The following is a 14754-nucleotide window of genomic DNA, read 5'->3' on the forward strand; positions in this document are numbered from 1 at the left end:
CAGAATTGCCCAGCCAGCATGCCTTAAAAATGGGTGGGCGTCACCTCCCCAAATCCCTCAGCCATCATGCTTTTAAGACGGGTGGGGCTCAGTTCCCAGAATTCCCCAGCCAGCATGCCTTAAATGCCGGCTTTGACTCCCAGAATTCCCCAGGCCGCTGAGGATGGGTTTAGGGTTCAACGTGTTGCGGTGAACCACGTAGCTTCCGTTCCCGATTAGCGGCATCGTCCACCATCCCTCATTTCTACAAGCCAGGGTTGATTCACACCCTTCCTTTTTCCCAAATCTTTCCAACGCGCCAGCAGTTTCCCTCAGCACCGACTTTAAAAAAAAGCATCTAGTGTGTAAGGAGATTGCACCTATCAAGGGATCCCAACCCAACCCAACCCAACCCAGCCCGGGAAGCGATGAGGGGGGGGGGGAAGGAAAGGGATGGTGGAAGCCAGGGCTTTTTTTCTCATAGAACGCTCAGAACGAAGTTCCAGGACCTTTTTTTGGATGGAACCTTGTAGGGTAGGCAAGGCGGGTTGTATGACATGTGTGAGTTCCGGCACCTTTTTCTTTTACAAAAAAAGCACTGGATAGATAGATGGATGGATGGATGGATGGATGGATAGATAGATAGATAGATAGATAGATAGATAGATAGATAGATAGATAGATAGATAGATAGATAGATAGATAGATAGATAGATAGATAGATAGATAGATAGATGATAGATAGAGGGCTTTTTTTCTCATTGAACGCTCAGAACGGAGTTCCGGCACCTTTTTTGGATGGAACCTTGTAGGGTAGGCAAGGCGGGTTGTACGACATGTGTGAGTTCCGGCACCTTTTTCTTTGACAAAAAAAGCACTGGCACTGGCAGCAAAGAGGCTTTTCTTTGTGAGGGGAAAAAAAAGGGGTCTGCCGCCTCCCCTCCGTGTTCCTAGCCCAACGCTCTTCCCCCTCCTCCTCCTCCTCGTTTCTGGAGGAGAAACGGGCTCCTGTGGCACGGCAGATTCCCACGTTCCTCACCGAGCGGGGAAGGGGGGGGGAACCTGGCAGCGCCTTCCCCTCCCCCCACCCCGCTGGGCCTTTCATCCCCGCCTCCACATTCTGGGATCTCCTTTTGTCTTCCTGACAAGAAATCCGCGCGAGGGGAGGGGCGGCGGGGGGGCAGGAGACCCGGCCGGCAGGGGTGGGGGGGGGGGGAAGCCAGCCAGCCAGCCAGCCTGGGCGAGCACGAGGGCGGCGGAAGGAGGAGACTGAGGGCGAGGGAGAGCCGAGCATCCCCGAACGCTCGGCGCGCGCGCCCCCCCCCCACCCCCCGCGCCCACACTCCTGCTGACGGCCGCCTCTTTTCTCCCCCGGCTCGCCCTCCCCGCGCCTCATTTCCTCGCCAGCCGGGCGAGAGGATGGATGGCGGGGGGCTGCCGCCGCCGCCGCCGCCGCCGCCCTTCTAAGCGAGGGAGGCCCCGCGCGGTCCAAAGGGACCCGAGTCGCCCGCTGCCCCTCGCTTGGGCTGGGAAGCCCGGCTCCTGAAAGGAGAAGGCGGCGGGGTCGTCGTCTTCTTCTTCTTCGTCTCCCGCCCTCGGCCTCCCCCAAGACTGGCGACCTGGTTGGGCAGGGGCCGCCCGCGGAGGATGGCGCCGGCTTTGGCGCTCTGCAAAGGGCCGCGCACGCGGCTGCCGGTGGGCGCCAGCGCGCTGGGCTTCCTGGTGCTCGGCTGGCTCTACATCTTCCCGGTTTACCGGCTGCCGGACGAGAAGGAGATCGTGCCCGAGGTGCTCCGGCATCAGGGCAGAGCTTGGCGGAGGAACCTGAGCGCCGCGGCCGAGTTCAGGTCAGCGCGCGCGGGAAGAAAGGGGGGCGCCTCTCGGTGGGCAGCCGGCAGACGAGCCCGGGGGAGCCGGCATGTGTGTGTGTGTGTGCGGGGGGGGGGCGGGATCCGTCCATTCGACCACGCGGAGGGGCTAGTCCTCATGAGCACGGCCCCCCCCCCTTGGCCCGGTGTGCGGCGCGCTCGCTCGGAGCCAGGACAAAGAGGCTGCGTTCCGCAGTGGATCTTGAGTGGCACCGCCGGTTCGGATGGTGTCAGAATCCATTTATATCACATTTCATAAATGTATAGGTAGAACAATGTGCTTATTCCGGGGATTCTGCCATCTCTCCGAAGTGGGGGGGGGGAGAGGATAGACTTTAGGCATCTTCAAACAACAGGGAACATTTGAACACAAAAGGAAGCAATAGCCATAAAACCAAGGAGAGTTCCCTTTCCCATGGAAGGGCCTGACATCTGACCAAATGGATGAAGGGAGGGGCTGAAATGGGAATGCTTTCTATAGGATTGAAATGTAACTTTGTTAGATTCCGTCTTGTATTGCCACAATCGATTCCATCCTAGTAAACATTTTCCTTTTGGACTAAACTTGCATCCAAGAGTTCTTATTTCCTGAGATGTGGATTGAGGTGGGTCCTGACAGATGGTTTAGACGCGCCTCTCCTCTTTTGTCTCTCCTCTTTTGTCGTGAAAACGAGGGGGGGGGGTTTCCCGCTTTAGGAGGATCTAGCCCCCCCCCTCTTTTTTAAAAAAAAAAAACCTTGTCACCCCCTTTTCGGAAGGAGCCGGCGAGCAGGATTTGTCAAAAGTCGTGTCGTTGCAGATGAAATGCGGAGAGGATGAAGAAAGTCTCCTTAATCCTTTATGGGCCCGGTTGGATGCAACGTTTGCGTATAAGCCTTCTCGGGTCACACCCATCTATCCCACTTAAATACAACCGACGACGGTGGTGGAGATTTGAACAGGGGGGGCAGTTCACTCAAGTTGGAAGGCAAAAATCCTGGTGATCTGAATGCATGGATGGAACACCATTGGTGCAAAGCAATGCGCCCAAGAGATTTTTTTTTTTCAAAATGCAAACTCGACTTTCTTTGTTTCACCTCTCACCCAAAAAAGCTTCTTCAATCCCAAAAGTGCTTTTTTTGGGGGGGGGGAAAGGCAGCTGGACTTTCTTTGTTTTTCCTTAAGGATGTTTGGCTTCTCATCCAAAACACTTCTTCCTTTCTTGGGGGGGGGGGGAAGCTTCTTGGGTGGGAAGCAAAACACCCTCAAGGAAATAGAAAAGGAAGTCCAGCTGCCTTTTGAAAAAAGCACCTTTGGGGGGCAAAAAAACAACAACAAAAAACGGAGGACCTGGATGACTGAAAATCTCCACAGACATTTAAGGAGATTCAGGTGTTCTGGAAGAAGACTTACACAAGATTTGTAGGCAGTTCCCTTTTTGACTTTTAACATGTTAACAATGGGTTTATCTTAGCCTGACCCAGTTGGCTGTATTTAAACAGTTAAAAATCTCCTTTCCTTTCTGAGAGCTAAATCAGTAGTGTCTTCTGGCAGTGAAATCTGTGCTTAAGAGCGGATCCCTCTCCTTGTGCTTTGTTTTTCAAGAAAGGTTGCCTCAGCAATTCTTTTTGTGGTTTCTATTTAAATCAGAGGTCCCCAAGCTTTGGGGCAGAGGTTTTTCCACGGACCGCAGGGGGTGTGGTTTTGTGTGCTGCCTGCATGTTGCAGATAAGGCTTTGTTTGTGTGGACCGGTTGCTGGCATGCTGCAGCCCGGTACTGGTCCACGTACCCGGGGTTTGGGGACCCCTGATTTAGATCAAAAAAGCCAACACAGTGCTAGGCTGCATTAACAGAGGGATAGAATCAAGATCAAGTGAAGTACTAATACCACTTTACAATGCCTTGGTAAGGCCACACCTGGAATACTGCATCCAGTTTTGATCACCACGATGTAAAAAAGATGCCGAGACTCTAGAAAGAGTACAGAGAAGAGCAACAAAGATGACTGGGGGACTGGAGGCTAAAACGTACAGGGAACGGTTGCTGGAATTGGGTATGTGTAGTTTAATGAAGAGAAGGTTGAGGGGTGACATGATAGCAGTGTTCCAATATCTCAGGGGCTGCCCCAAAGAAGAGGGAGTCAAGCTATTTTCCAAAGAACTAGAAGGCAGGACAGGAAGCAACGGATGGAAACTAGTCAAGGAGAGAAGCAACCTAGAACTAAGGAGAAATTTCCCGACAGTTAGAACAATTAATCAGTGGAACAACCTGCCTCCAGAAGTGGTGAATGCTCCAACACTGGAAGTTTTTAAGAAGAGACTGGGCAGCCATTTGTCTGAAATGGTATAGGGTTTCCTGCCTTAGCAGGGGGTTGGACTAGATGACCTCCAAGGTCCCTTCCAACTCTGAGTTGCAGAGTTCTAGGTGCTTTGTGGCAGTTTGATTGTTTGCTTGCCGACATGATGACACTGCAGCGACTTAATGACACTGAGCTCAGAGGGAACCAAGGAGATCCACAAATATTTTTTTCCCTGCATTCTTTCCACAGTCCTCACAGTCCTGAACACTTAGGATCAAGTCCATGTTGAATAGAAAGATGCAGAAATCTAGACCTAGAGACAAATGTTCAACCCAGATTAGTGAACTGACCCTTTTCTGAACAAAATATATTGAATCATAAATTAAGCAAATAGGCTGATTTCATACAGCTTGCTAATTCCTATCCCACCCATTCCCCCCCCTTTTTTTAAAAAAAATCCACTTTAAAATTTCTTATGCATTGTATATACTTTCTCCCACAATGTAGTTTCTTACACATTGCGCTCACAAATCCCTGTAGCCTGGCTCTTGTCCAATTTATCCTATTCTGGGAATGCAGCTATAACATCTTTAATTGACTTGATTAAGCTTCCACTCTAATGATGTGACGTTTAGGGTTAAAAAGAGTTCAGCCAAATACTGATTGAAATCACTGCATTTCATTTTTTCTGCTGCTAATTTATATGGGACAATGTCTATGGAGATTCTCAGGCATCCAAGTCATGGTTGTCCCAAAGATGCTTTTTTTCAGGAGGCAACTGGACTTTCCTTGTTTTTCTTTGAAGATATTTCGCTTCTCATCCAAAAAGCTTCTTCAGCTCTTTTTTTTATTGAAAAGTTTTATAAAAAGTTACAATATTATCCCCTTCCCAACCCCCCCAACCCCCCCTCCCCCACTTCCCAAAGCTGATTACAGGGTTACAAATATATAGTAAACATAATCTAACTAACATTAATCAACTATATAAAAAAACCAAGTACATAATACATTTTAACCCGCCTTTAACATAATTACCAACACTCTAAAATACCCAACTTCTAAAAAATAAAATAAAATTATAACAATAACAATCTAAATTTTACTCATAAGCTAAATGGAACTTTTTAGTCCCATATTTTTTCTGAATATGATCTATCCATCTTCTCCAAACCAAAATGTATCTCTTGTGAATGATCTTTCAAGTAAGCAGAAATCTTAGCCATTTCTGCTAGATTTGACACTTTAAGCATCCACTCCTCTATAGTAGGCAGACAATCCTTCTTCCAATATTGCCCTACCAATAACCTCGCAGCTGTTATCAAATTCAACATCAAATTAATTTCTTTAGTGTCACAATCTATAATAACACCCAATAAAAATAATTGTGGAGTAAACTTTATCTTTCTCTTAAAAATCTTTTGAATGTTCCACCAAATTTTAATCCAAAAAGCTTTTATATTTCTACAAGTCCACCAAATATGCAAATAGGTAGCATCCAAACTACCACATCTCCAACATTTAGGCTGTAAATTAGAATACATACAAGACAGCTTTTTAGGATCCAAATGCCATCTATAAAACATTTTATAAAAATTTTCTCTTAAGTTTTGGGCTTGAGTAAATTTTACATTTCTAACCCAAATTACCTCCCACACATCCAATGGAATCGGTTCTTGAATATTTTGAGCCCACTTTACCATGCAATCTTTCACCAATTCCGTTTCCGAGTCCAATTCTATTAAAGCATTATAAATTCTATTTATGTGCGCTCGAGTTTGATCTTTGATCTGTTTTACCAAATTTTCATCCATCAGCGTCAAACCAACCTTCTGGTCTAACTTCCACCTGGCTTGCAATTGAGTATACTGAAACCAAGACTGTACAATATTTTCTTGTTTTAACTCGACTAGCGACCTTAATTGCCAGTCACTCCCTACCAATCTAAGTAATTGCTTATAAGAAATCATATCCAAATTCACACCCATAGATACTCCCTCTATTGCGTGTCCAGGAATCCCCCAAATTGGTATTTTATAATTTAACTTATAATAATACTTTTTCCAAACACGCTTAATAAAGCACTTCTTAAAATGTGAGATTTAAAAGTCTTATCAACTTTTTTGTCATAAATCAAATATGCATGCCACCCATATAATAAATCCCATCCCTCAAGATAAAGTATACTTTTATTAGTTAAATTAAGCCAATCACTAACCAATGTTAAAACCACTGCATCATAATATAATTTCAAATTAGGCACCTTAAGTCCTCCTCTTTCCCGAGCGTCTTGTAAAATCTTAAGTTTAACTCCCGGTTTTTCCCCCGACCAGATAAATTTATTAATACCCTTCTGCCACTCATCCAAATTAGCATCTTTTTTCAAGATAGGTATCATTTGAAACAGAAAAACAAACTTTGGTAAAACATTCATTTTAACAGCTGCAATTTTTGCCAACAAAGATAATTGTAATTTTTTCCAATTATTTAAATCCTTTTGTACTTTTAACCATAACGTCTCATAATTATTCTTATATAATTTTACATTAGAAGCTGTAATATATACCCCCAAATATTTAACCTTATTCACAATTTCATAACCTGTCAATTTTACTAACGTATCCTTCTCATTCATAGTCATATTTTTAGATAATATTTTAGTCTTATTATTATTCACCTTAAAGCCCGAAACTTTCCCATATTGTTTTATAATTTCCATCAAATCTATAACCGATTGAATCGGTTGAGATAGTGTAACAACCAAGTCATCTGCAAACGCTCTTAATCTATAATCATTCTATTTTATTTTTATTCCCTGTATTTTAGTTGATTCCTGAATTTTAATCAATGAAATCTCCAATGTTAAAACAAACAATAATGGTGACAGAGGACACCCTTGTCTTGTACCTTTTTCAATTTTAAATGCATCTGTTAATCCCCCATTAATTATAATTTGCGCTGATTGTTGTTGGTATATGGCCTTAATAGATTGCAGAAATTCATCCCCAAAATTCATCTTTTCCACAACTTTCAATAAAAATTGCCAATTCAATTGATCAAAAGCTTTTTCAGCATCCAAAGATATCAATGCCGCAGGGACTTGGTTGTTAAGTTAACTAATTGTCTTACATTATATTTCATATATCTTCCAGTTATAAATCCAGACTGATCTGTATGAACCATCTGTTTCAAAACTAACATTAATCTATTTGCCAATATTTTTGCAAAAAATCTTATAATCTGTATTTAAAAGCGATATAGGTCTATAATTCTTAGGCTGAGTAAGATCTTGATCCTCCTTTGGGATCAACGATATAAAAGCCCTTCTGTACCCGGAGCCTTACCCACTTTTAACTGTTTAATTGCTGATATAATTTCTTCAGAAGTGATTAAACAATTCATCCCTTCCCTTTGTTCATGTGAAAGCATAGGAATATGCGCTTCCTGTAAATATTTATCTATATCTAAGTTTGTACATTCTCACTAGCATATAACTTTTGATAAAAATCCAAAAAACCCTTTTTAAGCAAATTTTGTTGATATGTTAAGGTAAAGGTAAAGGTTCCCCCGCACATGCGTGCTAGTCGTTTCCGACTCTAGGGACCGGTGCTCATCTCCGTTTCAAAGCCGAAGAGCCAGCGCTTGTCCGAGGACGTCTCCGTGGTCATGTGGCCGGCATGACTAGACGCCAAAGGCGCACGGAACGCTGTTACCTTCCCACCGTAGTGGTCCCTATTTTTCTACTTGCATTTTTATGTGCTTTCGAACTGCTAGGTGGGCAGAAGCTGGGACGAGTAACAGGCGCTCACTCTGCTACGCGGCACTTGGGATTCGACCCGCCAAACTGCCGACCTTCCGATCGACAAGTTCAGCGTCCTAACCCACTGAGCCACCGCGTCCCTGTTGATATGTTACTTTGATATGTTACTTTGCCCTTATATTCTATTTTCTCTATTGTACGTAACCTCTGTTTTTTCCTTAATTGATAAGCTAACCACCTACCAGGCCTATTTGTATTACAAAAAGTATTATGCTTTGCATATCTCAAATTAGTTGCAACCTGATCCGCCATTAACATATTAAATTGCTCTTTCAACAAATTTATTGAAATCCTTAATCTGTTATCTAATGGATTCAAAATAAAAGCTTTCTCCTTCAATTTAATCTCTTCTTCCAATTCTTTACGTTTTTGCATCTGCTTACGCCTATAACCATTGTTCATATGAATCAAAATCCCCCTCATTTAAGATTTACTGGCATCCCAAACCATTTCAATCGGTATTCCTTTATGCATATTCAAAACAAAAAACACTTTCAAATAATCTTTACATTTTTCTGAAAGTACATCATATCTAAATAAATTTTCATTCAATCTCCAAGATCTTCTTATTCCATCTTCCCTAAATAATTCCATCCATACAGGACTATGATCCGATAACGTTCTAGGAAAAATCTTGACATTCTTGACCCTGGAAGTAAGATCACCAGTAACTAAAAAAAAGTCAATTCTAGAAAACGATACCTGTCCGAAAAGAAAGTAAAATCTCTATCCTCCAAGTTCCGCTTCTGCCAGATATCTCTTAGTTCCAAGTCTTCTTTCAAATCAAAAAAACTTTTAGGCAATCTAGAATAGATAGGATAGTTTTTAGAAGACCTCTTCTTGTCCTTATTTGAGTCCAAAACACCATTCCAATCACCCATCAAAATAACAGATTTATAATCCAATTGAATTAGTTTATCATGTAAAAACTTGTAAAACCTTCCTTGCTGTTGATTAGGAGCATATAATCCAATAATGAGAATCTTCTTGCCTTGTAACAATAGTTCTATAATAACATATCTTCCCTGTGGATCAGATTCAATTAGCGTAGCAGATAAGTCTCTTCTAAAGTAGATAACCACTCCACTCTTTTTATCTGGAGCAGATGCTGTAAAATGAAGTCCCAACTGAGAATTAATCAAGTATTTTTGATCTTTTGCACAAATATGAGTTTCTTGTAGGCAAACAGTATCATTTTTATGTTGCTTCAAATAATGAAACACTTTCTTTTTTGTGGTGAATTTAAGCCATTAACATTCCATGTCAAAAGCTTTATCGCCATCCTCAGCGACCTGGAACCTCTGGAACGCCACCTGGAGATCCGCAGTTGGTCTCTTCGGTCGCGCCCCTCCCACCGGCTCCGTGATAACAGGGCCTTGTATCATAGGCCCAGAATCCATCTTCTGTTTCTGTTGGTCCTTTTCTCTCCGCTTATGCGCCGCACGTGTCATTCTCTGGTCTTTTGGATCAGCCTTTTTTTATTTTTTTTATTAAATTTATTAAATATTTACAGACACATACACACTAAGTATATACATTTCAAATTAAGAAAGAAAAGGAAAAGGACAAACAAACATTTAACAAACATGCATATAAACTAACAGGGGATTAAAATCCCCTGTGCAGTTATACATAATTACATCCCGGTAAATCTTAAATCTCAAAATTAGAGGAGAAGAATATAAACTTCAGGCTTTCGCCGACGATTTGGTGTTTGTGTTAGAGGACCCCCTAGTCTCTGGGCCAAATTTAGTAAAAAAGATTGAACAATATGGCGAGGTGGCAGGACTGAAAATAAATAGAGAAAAAACCAAAATGTTGTCCAAAAACTTAACTGATGTAAAGAAAAAAGAAATAGAAGGAATTATGGGGTTAAGGTAAAAAGGTAAAGGTTCCCCCGCACATGCGTGCTAGTCGTTTCCGACTCTAGGGGCCGGTGCTCATCTCCGTTTCAAAGCCGAAGAGCCAGCGCTTGTCCGAGGACATCTCCGTGCTCAAGTGGCCGGCATGACTAGACACCAAAGGCGCACGGAACGCTGTTACCTTCCCACCGGAGCGGTCCCTATTTTTCTACTTGCATTTTTACGTGCTTTCGAACTGCTAGGTTGGCAGAAGCTGGGACGAGTAACAGGCGCTCACTCTGTTACGCGGCACTCGGGATTCGACCCGCCAAACTGCCGACCTTCTGATCGACAAGTTAAAATTTGCTAAAAAAGTAAAGTACTTGGGAATCAAATTAACCAATAAATGTTCCAATATTAAAGAACTTAATTATAATAAATTATTTGCCAATACACTACAAGACCTTGACAGGTGGAAAAATATTCAATTATCTTTTTTGGGCAGAATTGCCGCAATCAAGGTACATATCCTCCCACGTTGGATTTTTTTATTTCAAACGGCCCCCGTAAATTTAGACAACAAATTTTTTAGGAAATTGGATCAAGCAATAGGGATCAGCCTTTAACATCAAACTCTGTTCAGTAGGTTCAACCAATTGTGCCTCTCCAACAAACTGCTGATGCACCTTCAACTTGTTGTTTATCTTCTTCCGCTCTCTTAGGCAATGAGATGGTGGTGAACCTGCTTTCAGGACATAAGTATAAAATTCTTTTGCCTTAGCAATCATATTAAGCCTATATCGTGTCCCTGCGTGATTCACCACTATCCCAATAGGGATCTCCCATCTGAACTGAATTTGTCGATTTTTAAGTTCATCAGACAAAAAACCAAAATCCTTCCTTTTTCTCAACATCTTAGGAGGTATTTCTTTCAAAATTATAATATCTTGACCTGCAATTTGAAATCTCTGTTGATAAAAGGCCTGGATAATCTCATTTCGAAGTGACCTCTTAGAGAAATAAATCACCACATCTCTAGGTAAATTCTTCTGCCTCGCAATCCAGAAATTAACCCTGAAAATTTTTTCCACCTCCCTTGATAACTCCTTAGGATCCCATCCCAAGATGGGAGCAATGACCTTAATCACCTCTTCCAGTAAGTCCTCACGGGGGTTTTCTCTCAACCCTCTTATTCTCAGCAAATTCCATTTCTTTAAATTGTGAAATCATCAGCTCATCCTCAGTTTTGTCAATTTTATTTTCAGCTTTAGCAATTCTATTTTCAAGTCTGTCACTATTTTCCACAACCTCATCCACGCGGTCATCTAAACGTTCGATATGTGCAGCCAGCCCTTGAAATGCAAACAAAATGTCTTCTCTCATCTCTCTATTTTTAAGTTCAAGAAGATCAGCTACCTCTTCCTTTATTTGTAAAGTCATTTCTTGTGCCTGCAACTTCAAAGCATCCTGCAGGTCTTTAAGTGTAAGTGCTGGTGGTGGAGGAGAGGGTAGAGGGGATCTGGGTTTTGCAGTAGGCTGAATGACAGGAGAAGAGATTGAGGTTTTAGAAACAACAGGAACTGCCTGCCGTCTTGAAGCCATTTTCACTTGCTACAAATCACTTTCTTTTATCACTTTCACTTTCCCTCTGCACTCCGGAGGAAGAAAAATAAAATTAAAATAAAATCCCAAAAAGAAAGGGAGATAAACTCTTAATAGCAATAATAATAAAAAAGAGAAAAAATTCCAATATATTATTTTAAATTTTAACAAAATCCTCGTAATTTATTCTTTTAAAAAGAAAAAACATTTCAGCGCCATTTTTTTTCCTTCTTCAAAGTCTAATTTATAAATGGAGAAGATTAAAGCACCTCGAGTTAAAGTTCTGAATACTTGCAACTTTACTCCTCCTGGTCAGCTCTGTCTGCTTTACACATAAATCACTATAATCCGCAGATGTGGATGCAGCGTCTAGCTTCGCTCCTGCGCGGAGCAAAGGCATCCTGGACTCGGAGAAAGCCTCGGACTCCGTGGGGGCTCTCACCCTCCGACCCCCAGATAATTCTGGGAGGTCTTGGGGAGCTCTACCACTATCCGAGAAAACTCACCTCCCCCTCTTCTCCCGAAGGGGAAGTTTACGAGCCGTGGAACAGCTGATTGTCACTGTCTCTGCGGCTCCAACGAAGCCTCAGGGCGGGCGGCCAGGGAAAAGCTGCCATTCGGCGTGGCGTAGCCACCGGAAATCTAAGCTTCTTCAGCTCTGACTAGATGGTGGGAAATGGAAGGATTCGTATTCCTTGCAGACAGCTGGTCATTTGCCTTCTTTTAGAGAGTAGTTGAGGCCACTTGGAGGTTTGTCTGTGCTCTCGGAGTCACCTGAGCACAATCTGTGCTTAGACTCTGGCATAAGAATGTACCAGTAGTTGTAAAATTATTATATAACACAACTACTATCACATTTGCATCTGTCTTTTATGGCTGATTGTCCACATGAAGGCATGCTTGGTTTTGAATACAGCTTTTTGTTTTCATGTATTCAAGGTAGATGATGTGTTTGGGGACAATTACCCCTCTGTGTAACCTATGCAGGTAGTCCTCAACTTACAAGCCCCAAATTTCTGTTGCTAAGTAAAACGTTTGTTAAGTGAATTTTGTCCTCTTTTACAACCTTTCTTGTCAGAATTGTTAAGTGAATCACTGCAGTTGTTAAGTTAGTAACATGGTTGTTATATGAATCTGGCTTCCCTCATTGACTTTGCCTGCCAGAAGGTTGCAAAAGGGGATCACATGACCCCCTGGGATACTGCAACCGTCATAAATAGGAACCAGTTGCCAAGCATCTCAGTTTTGATCACACGACCACAGGGATGCTGCAAAGGTTGCAAGTGTGAAAAACAGTCGTAAGTCACTTTTTCCAGTGCTGTTGTAAGTGGAGGACTACCTCTATCGTGCTAGTTGTAATATGCATTGCAGTTTTCCATACCCTGGAAAACATACCATGGTAAACTTTTACGTAGGAAAAATGTCTTGGATGGCATTGGAGTGAAAGTATCCTTTGGACCTATGCTGAATGCTTGGAAACTTAGAAATTGTGATGTAGGAGAGAGGTCCCCAACCTTTTTGGGCACCAGGGACCAGTTCTGCGGAGAGAGGTTTTTCCACGGACAGGAGAGGGTGTGGTTTTGTGTGCTGCTTTCATCCCACGGATAGGGCTTTGTTTGTTTGTGCAGCCTGGTTTCTGGCATGCCTGGGGTTGGGGACCCCTGATGTAGGAGATGGGCAGGCGGAGCCCGAGGGTGGGGTCAAAGGCATCACCAGTTTGGAATCGCCATGCTGCTACAAGACACCAGAGTCCAGCCGTTTCTCCCCCCCACCATGAATTCCATTGACTCTTATCTACCACCAATTTGTCCTGACTTTTAGTCGTTCAGATTCTTGTGTTTAGGTAGCATGAAATAATCTCGCGGTACTTTTGAACTGTATCTCAGTGCTTGGATCCCTGCGCCTGACGCCCAAAAAGGAATTTCCAAGAAAGAAACTGACCCCGGTCCTTTTATATTTGGAATCTTGCCTTTTGAGGATGTTGATTGAGGATTTTTGCATAGATCAAAGATGAAACATGAAAATGTATAATGAAAATTTGAAAAAAAAAAGTGTGCAAAAAGCAATCTAATAAGAGAAATAAAAAAAAATCTTCCAATCTTCTTTGCAGCAGTTACAAATTACCTTTCCTCTCTCTCTCAGATTGCATGACAAAGAGATTTCTTCTATCCCACATTCAACCTTTTGTTTTGATTAGCAAGTCCAGAAACCATTGCAATTTTTTTCTGTTTTCAGCAAAAAGGTCCCTAAAGGTCCATTAGCCATTTCTGGTAATGTTGCCATCTTTATAATCCATTGCCACATGTACTATCCACTGTCCTCCATTGTTGGTATTTATATCTCTCCATTCTTATGCATATAATAATGCTGGAATTACCATATATAAAATCAGCCATCTGTAAGTCTTTTCCAATTGGCTAATAATATGCCCCAATAAAAACAGTTATGGTTTCATCCTAATATTAAACTTTAAAGAAACTGTGCATATTTCTAACCATTGGACTTTCCGAAAGGAATTGTCAAGTGGAAATAATGTAAAGATCATAGAATTGGCATTTTCATCGAGAAGGGAAATATAATCCTTTTGAAAGCTTAAAAGGGGAAACAGCTTTTTGATGGCTTAGCAAAAGAGAACGTAGCTAAGAAAATGTCTTAGCCTTCTGCTTCTTAAGTCAGCCTCAATTTGGCGTGGCACCGAAAGTTCAAGATGAAACGCTTGATACTTATTTGAGATAAATCCCGTTTACAGAATGGATCGTGTGAAATCATTTTGACCATCCGTTGCAATAATAGTTTGAAAGGATTCACAGACAGGGGAGGGATGATGGCTCAGCAGTTAAAAGATGCCGAGCTTGTCAAGCTGACAGCCAGGGTTCAAGACCTGGGTGCCACAGGACAGGGTGAGCTCCTGCCCATCTAACAGTTTGAAAGCATGCAAATGCGAATAGATAAATAAATATCAGTTTGGTGTGAAGGTCACAGTGTTTTGCTTGCCTCAGCATGTAGTCATAGCTGATCACAGGACCACGGAAATGTCTTCAGACAACTCTGAAGTGGATCACTGCCCCCTTGAGTCGGACACAACAGGGGGAAAACCTTTTACCTTTATTTACAAATAGCCCTAATTCCAGTTGCTCTTCCCCGGTAGCATATTGGACGCCTTCCGACCTGAGGGGCTCATCTTCCAGCATCATATCTTTTTGCCTTTTGGTACTGTCCATGGGGTTTTCATGGCAAAGACATTGCCATTTCCTTCTCCAGTGGATCACATTTTGTAAGAACTCTCTGCTATGACCTGTCCGTCTTGGGTGGCCCTGCACGGCATAGCTCATAGTTTTCATTGAGTTACCCAAGCCCCTTCACCACGA

General features: G+C 42.5%; 1 protein-coding gene across 1 annotated transcript in view; it reads left to right on the forward strand.

Moving 5' to 3' along the window:
- Nucleotides 1-1620: 1620 nt before the first annotated feature.
- Nucleotides 1621-14754, forward strand: part of ST8SIA1 (ST8 alpha-N-acetyl-neuraminide alpha-2,8-sialyltransferase 1) — a gene marked incomplete at its 3' end in the record, with an annotated part of 37288 nt that continues 24154 nt past the window's right edge. Inside the window, exon 1 of the mRNA XM_081330579.1 lies at nt 1621-1826. Coding sequence (XP_081186705.1) covers nt 1627-1826 — 200 coding nt within the window. The 5' untranslated portion in view covers nt 1621-1626. The remainder of the gene's footprint in view (nt 1827-14754) is intronic.

The sequence above is a fragment of the Vipera berus genome (assembly GCF_964194415.1).
Source record: "Vipera berus genome assembly, chromosome: 6".
Lineage (NCBI taxonomy): Eukaryota > Metazoa > Chordata > Lepidosauria > Squamata > Viperidae > Vipera > Vipera berus.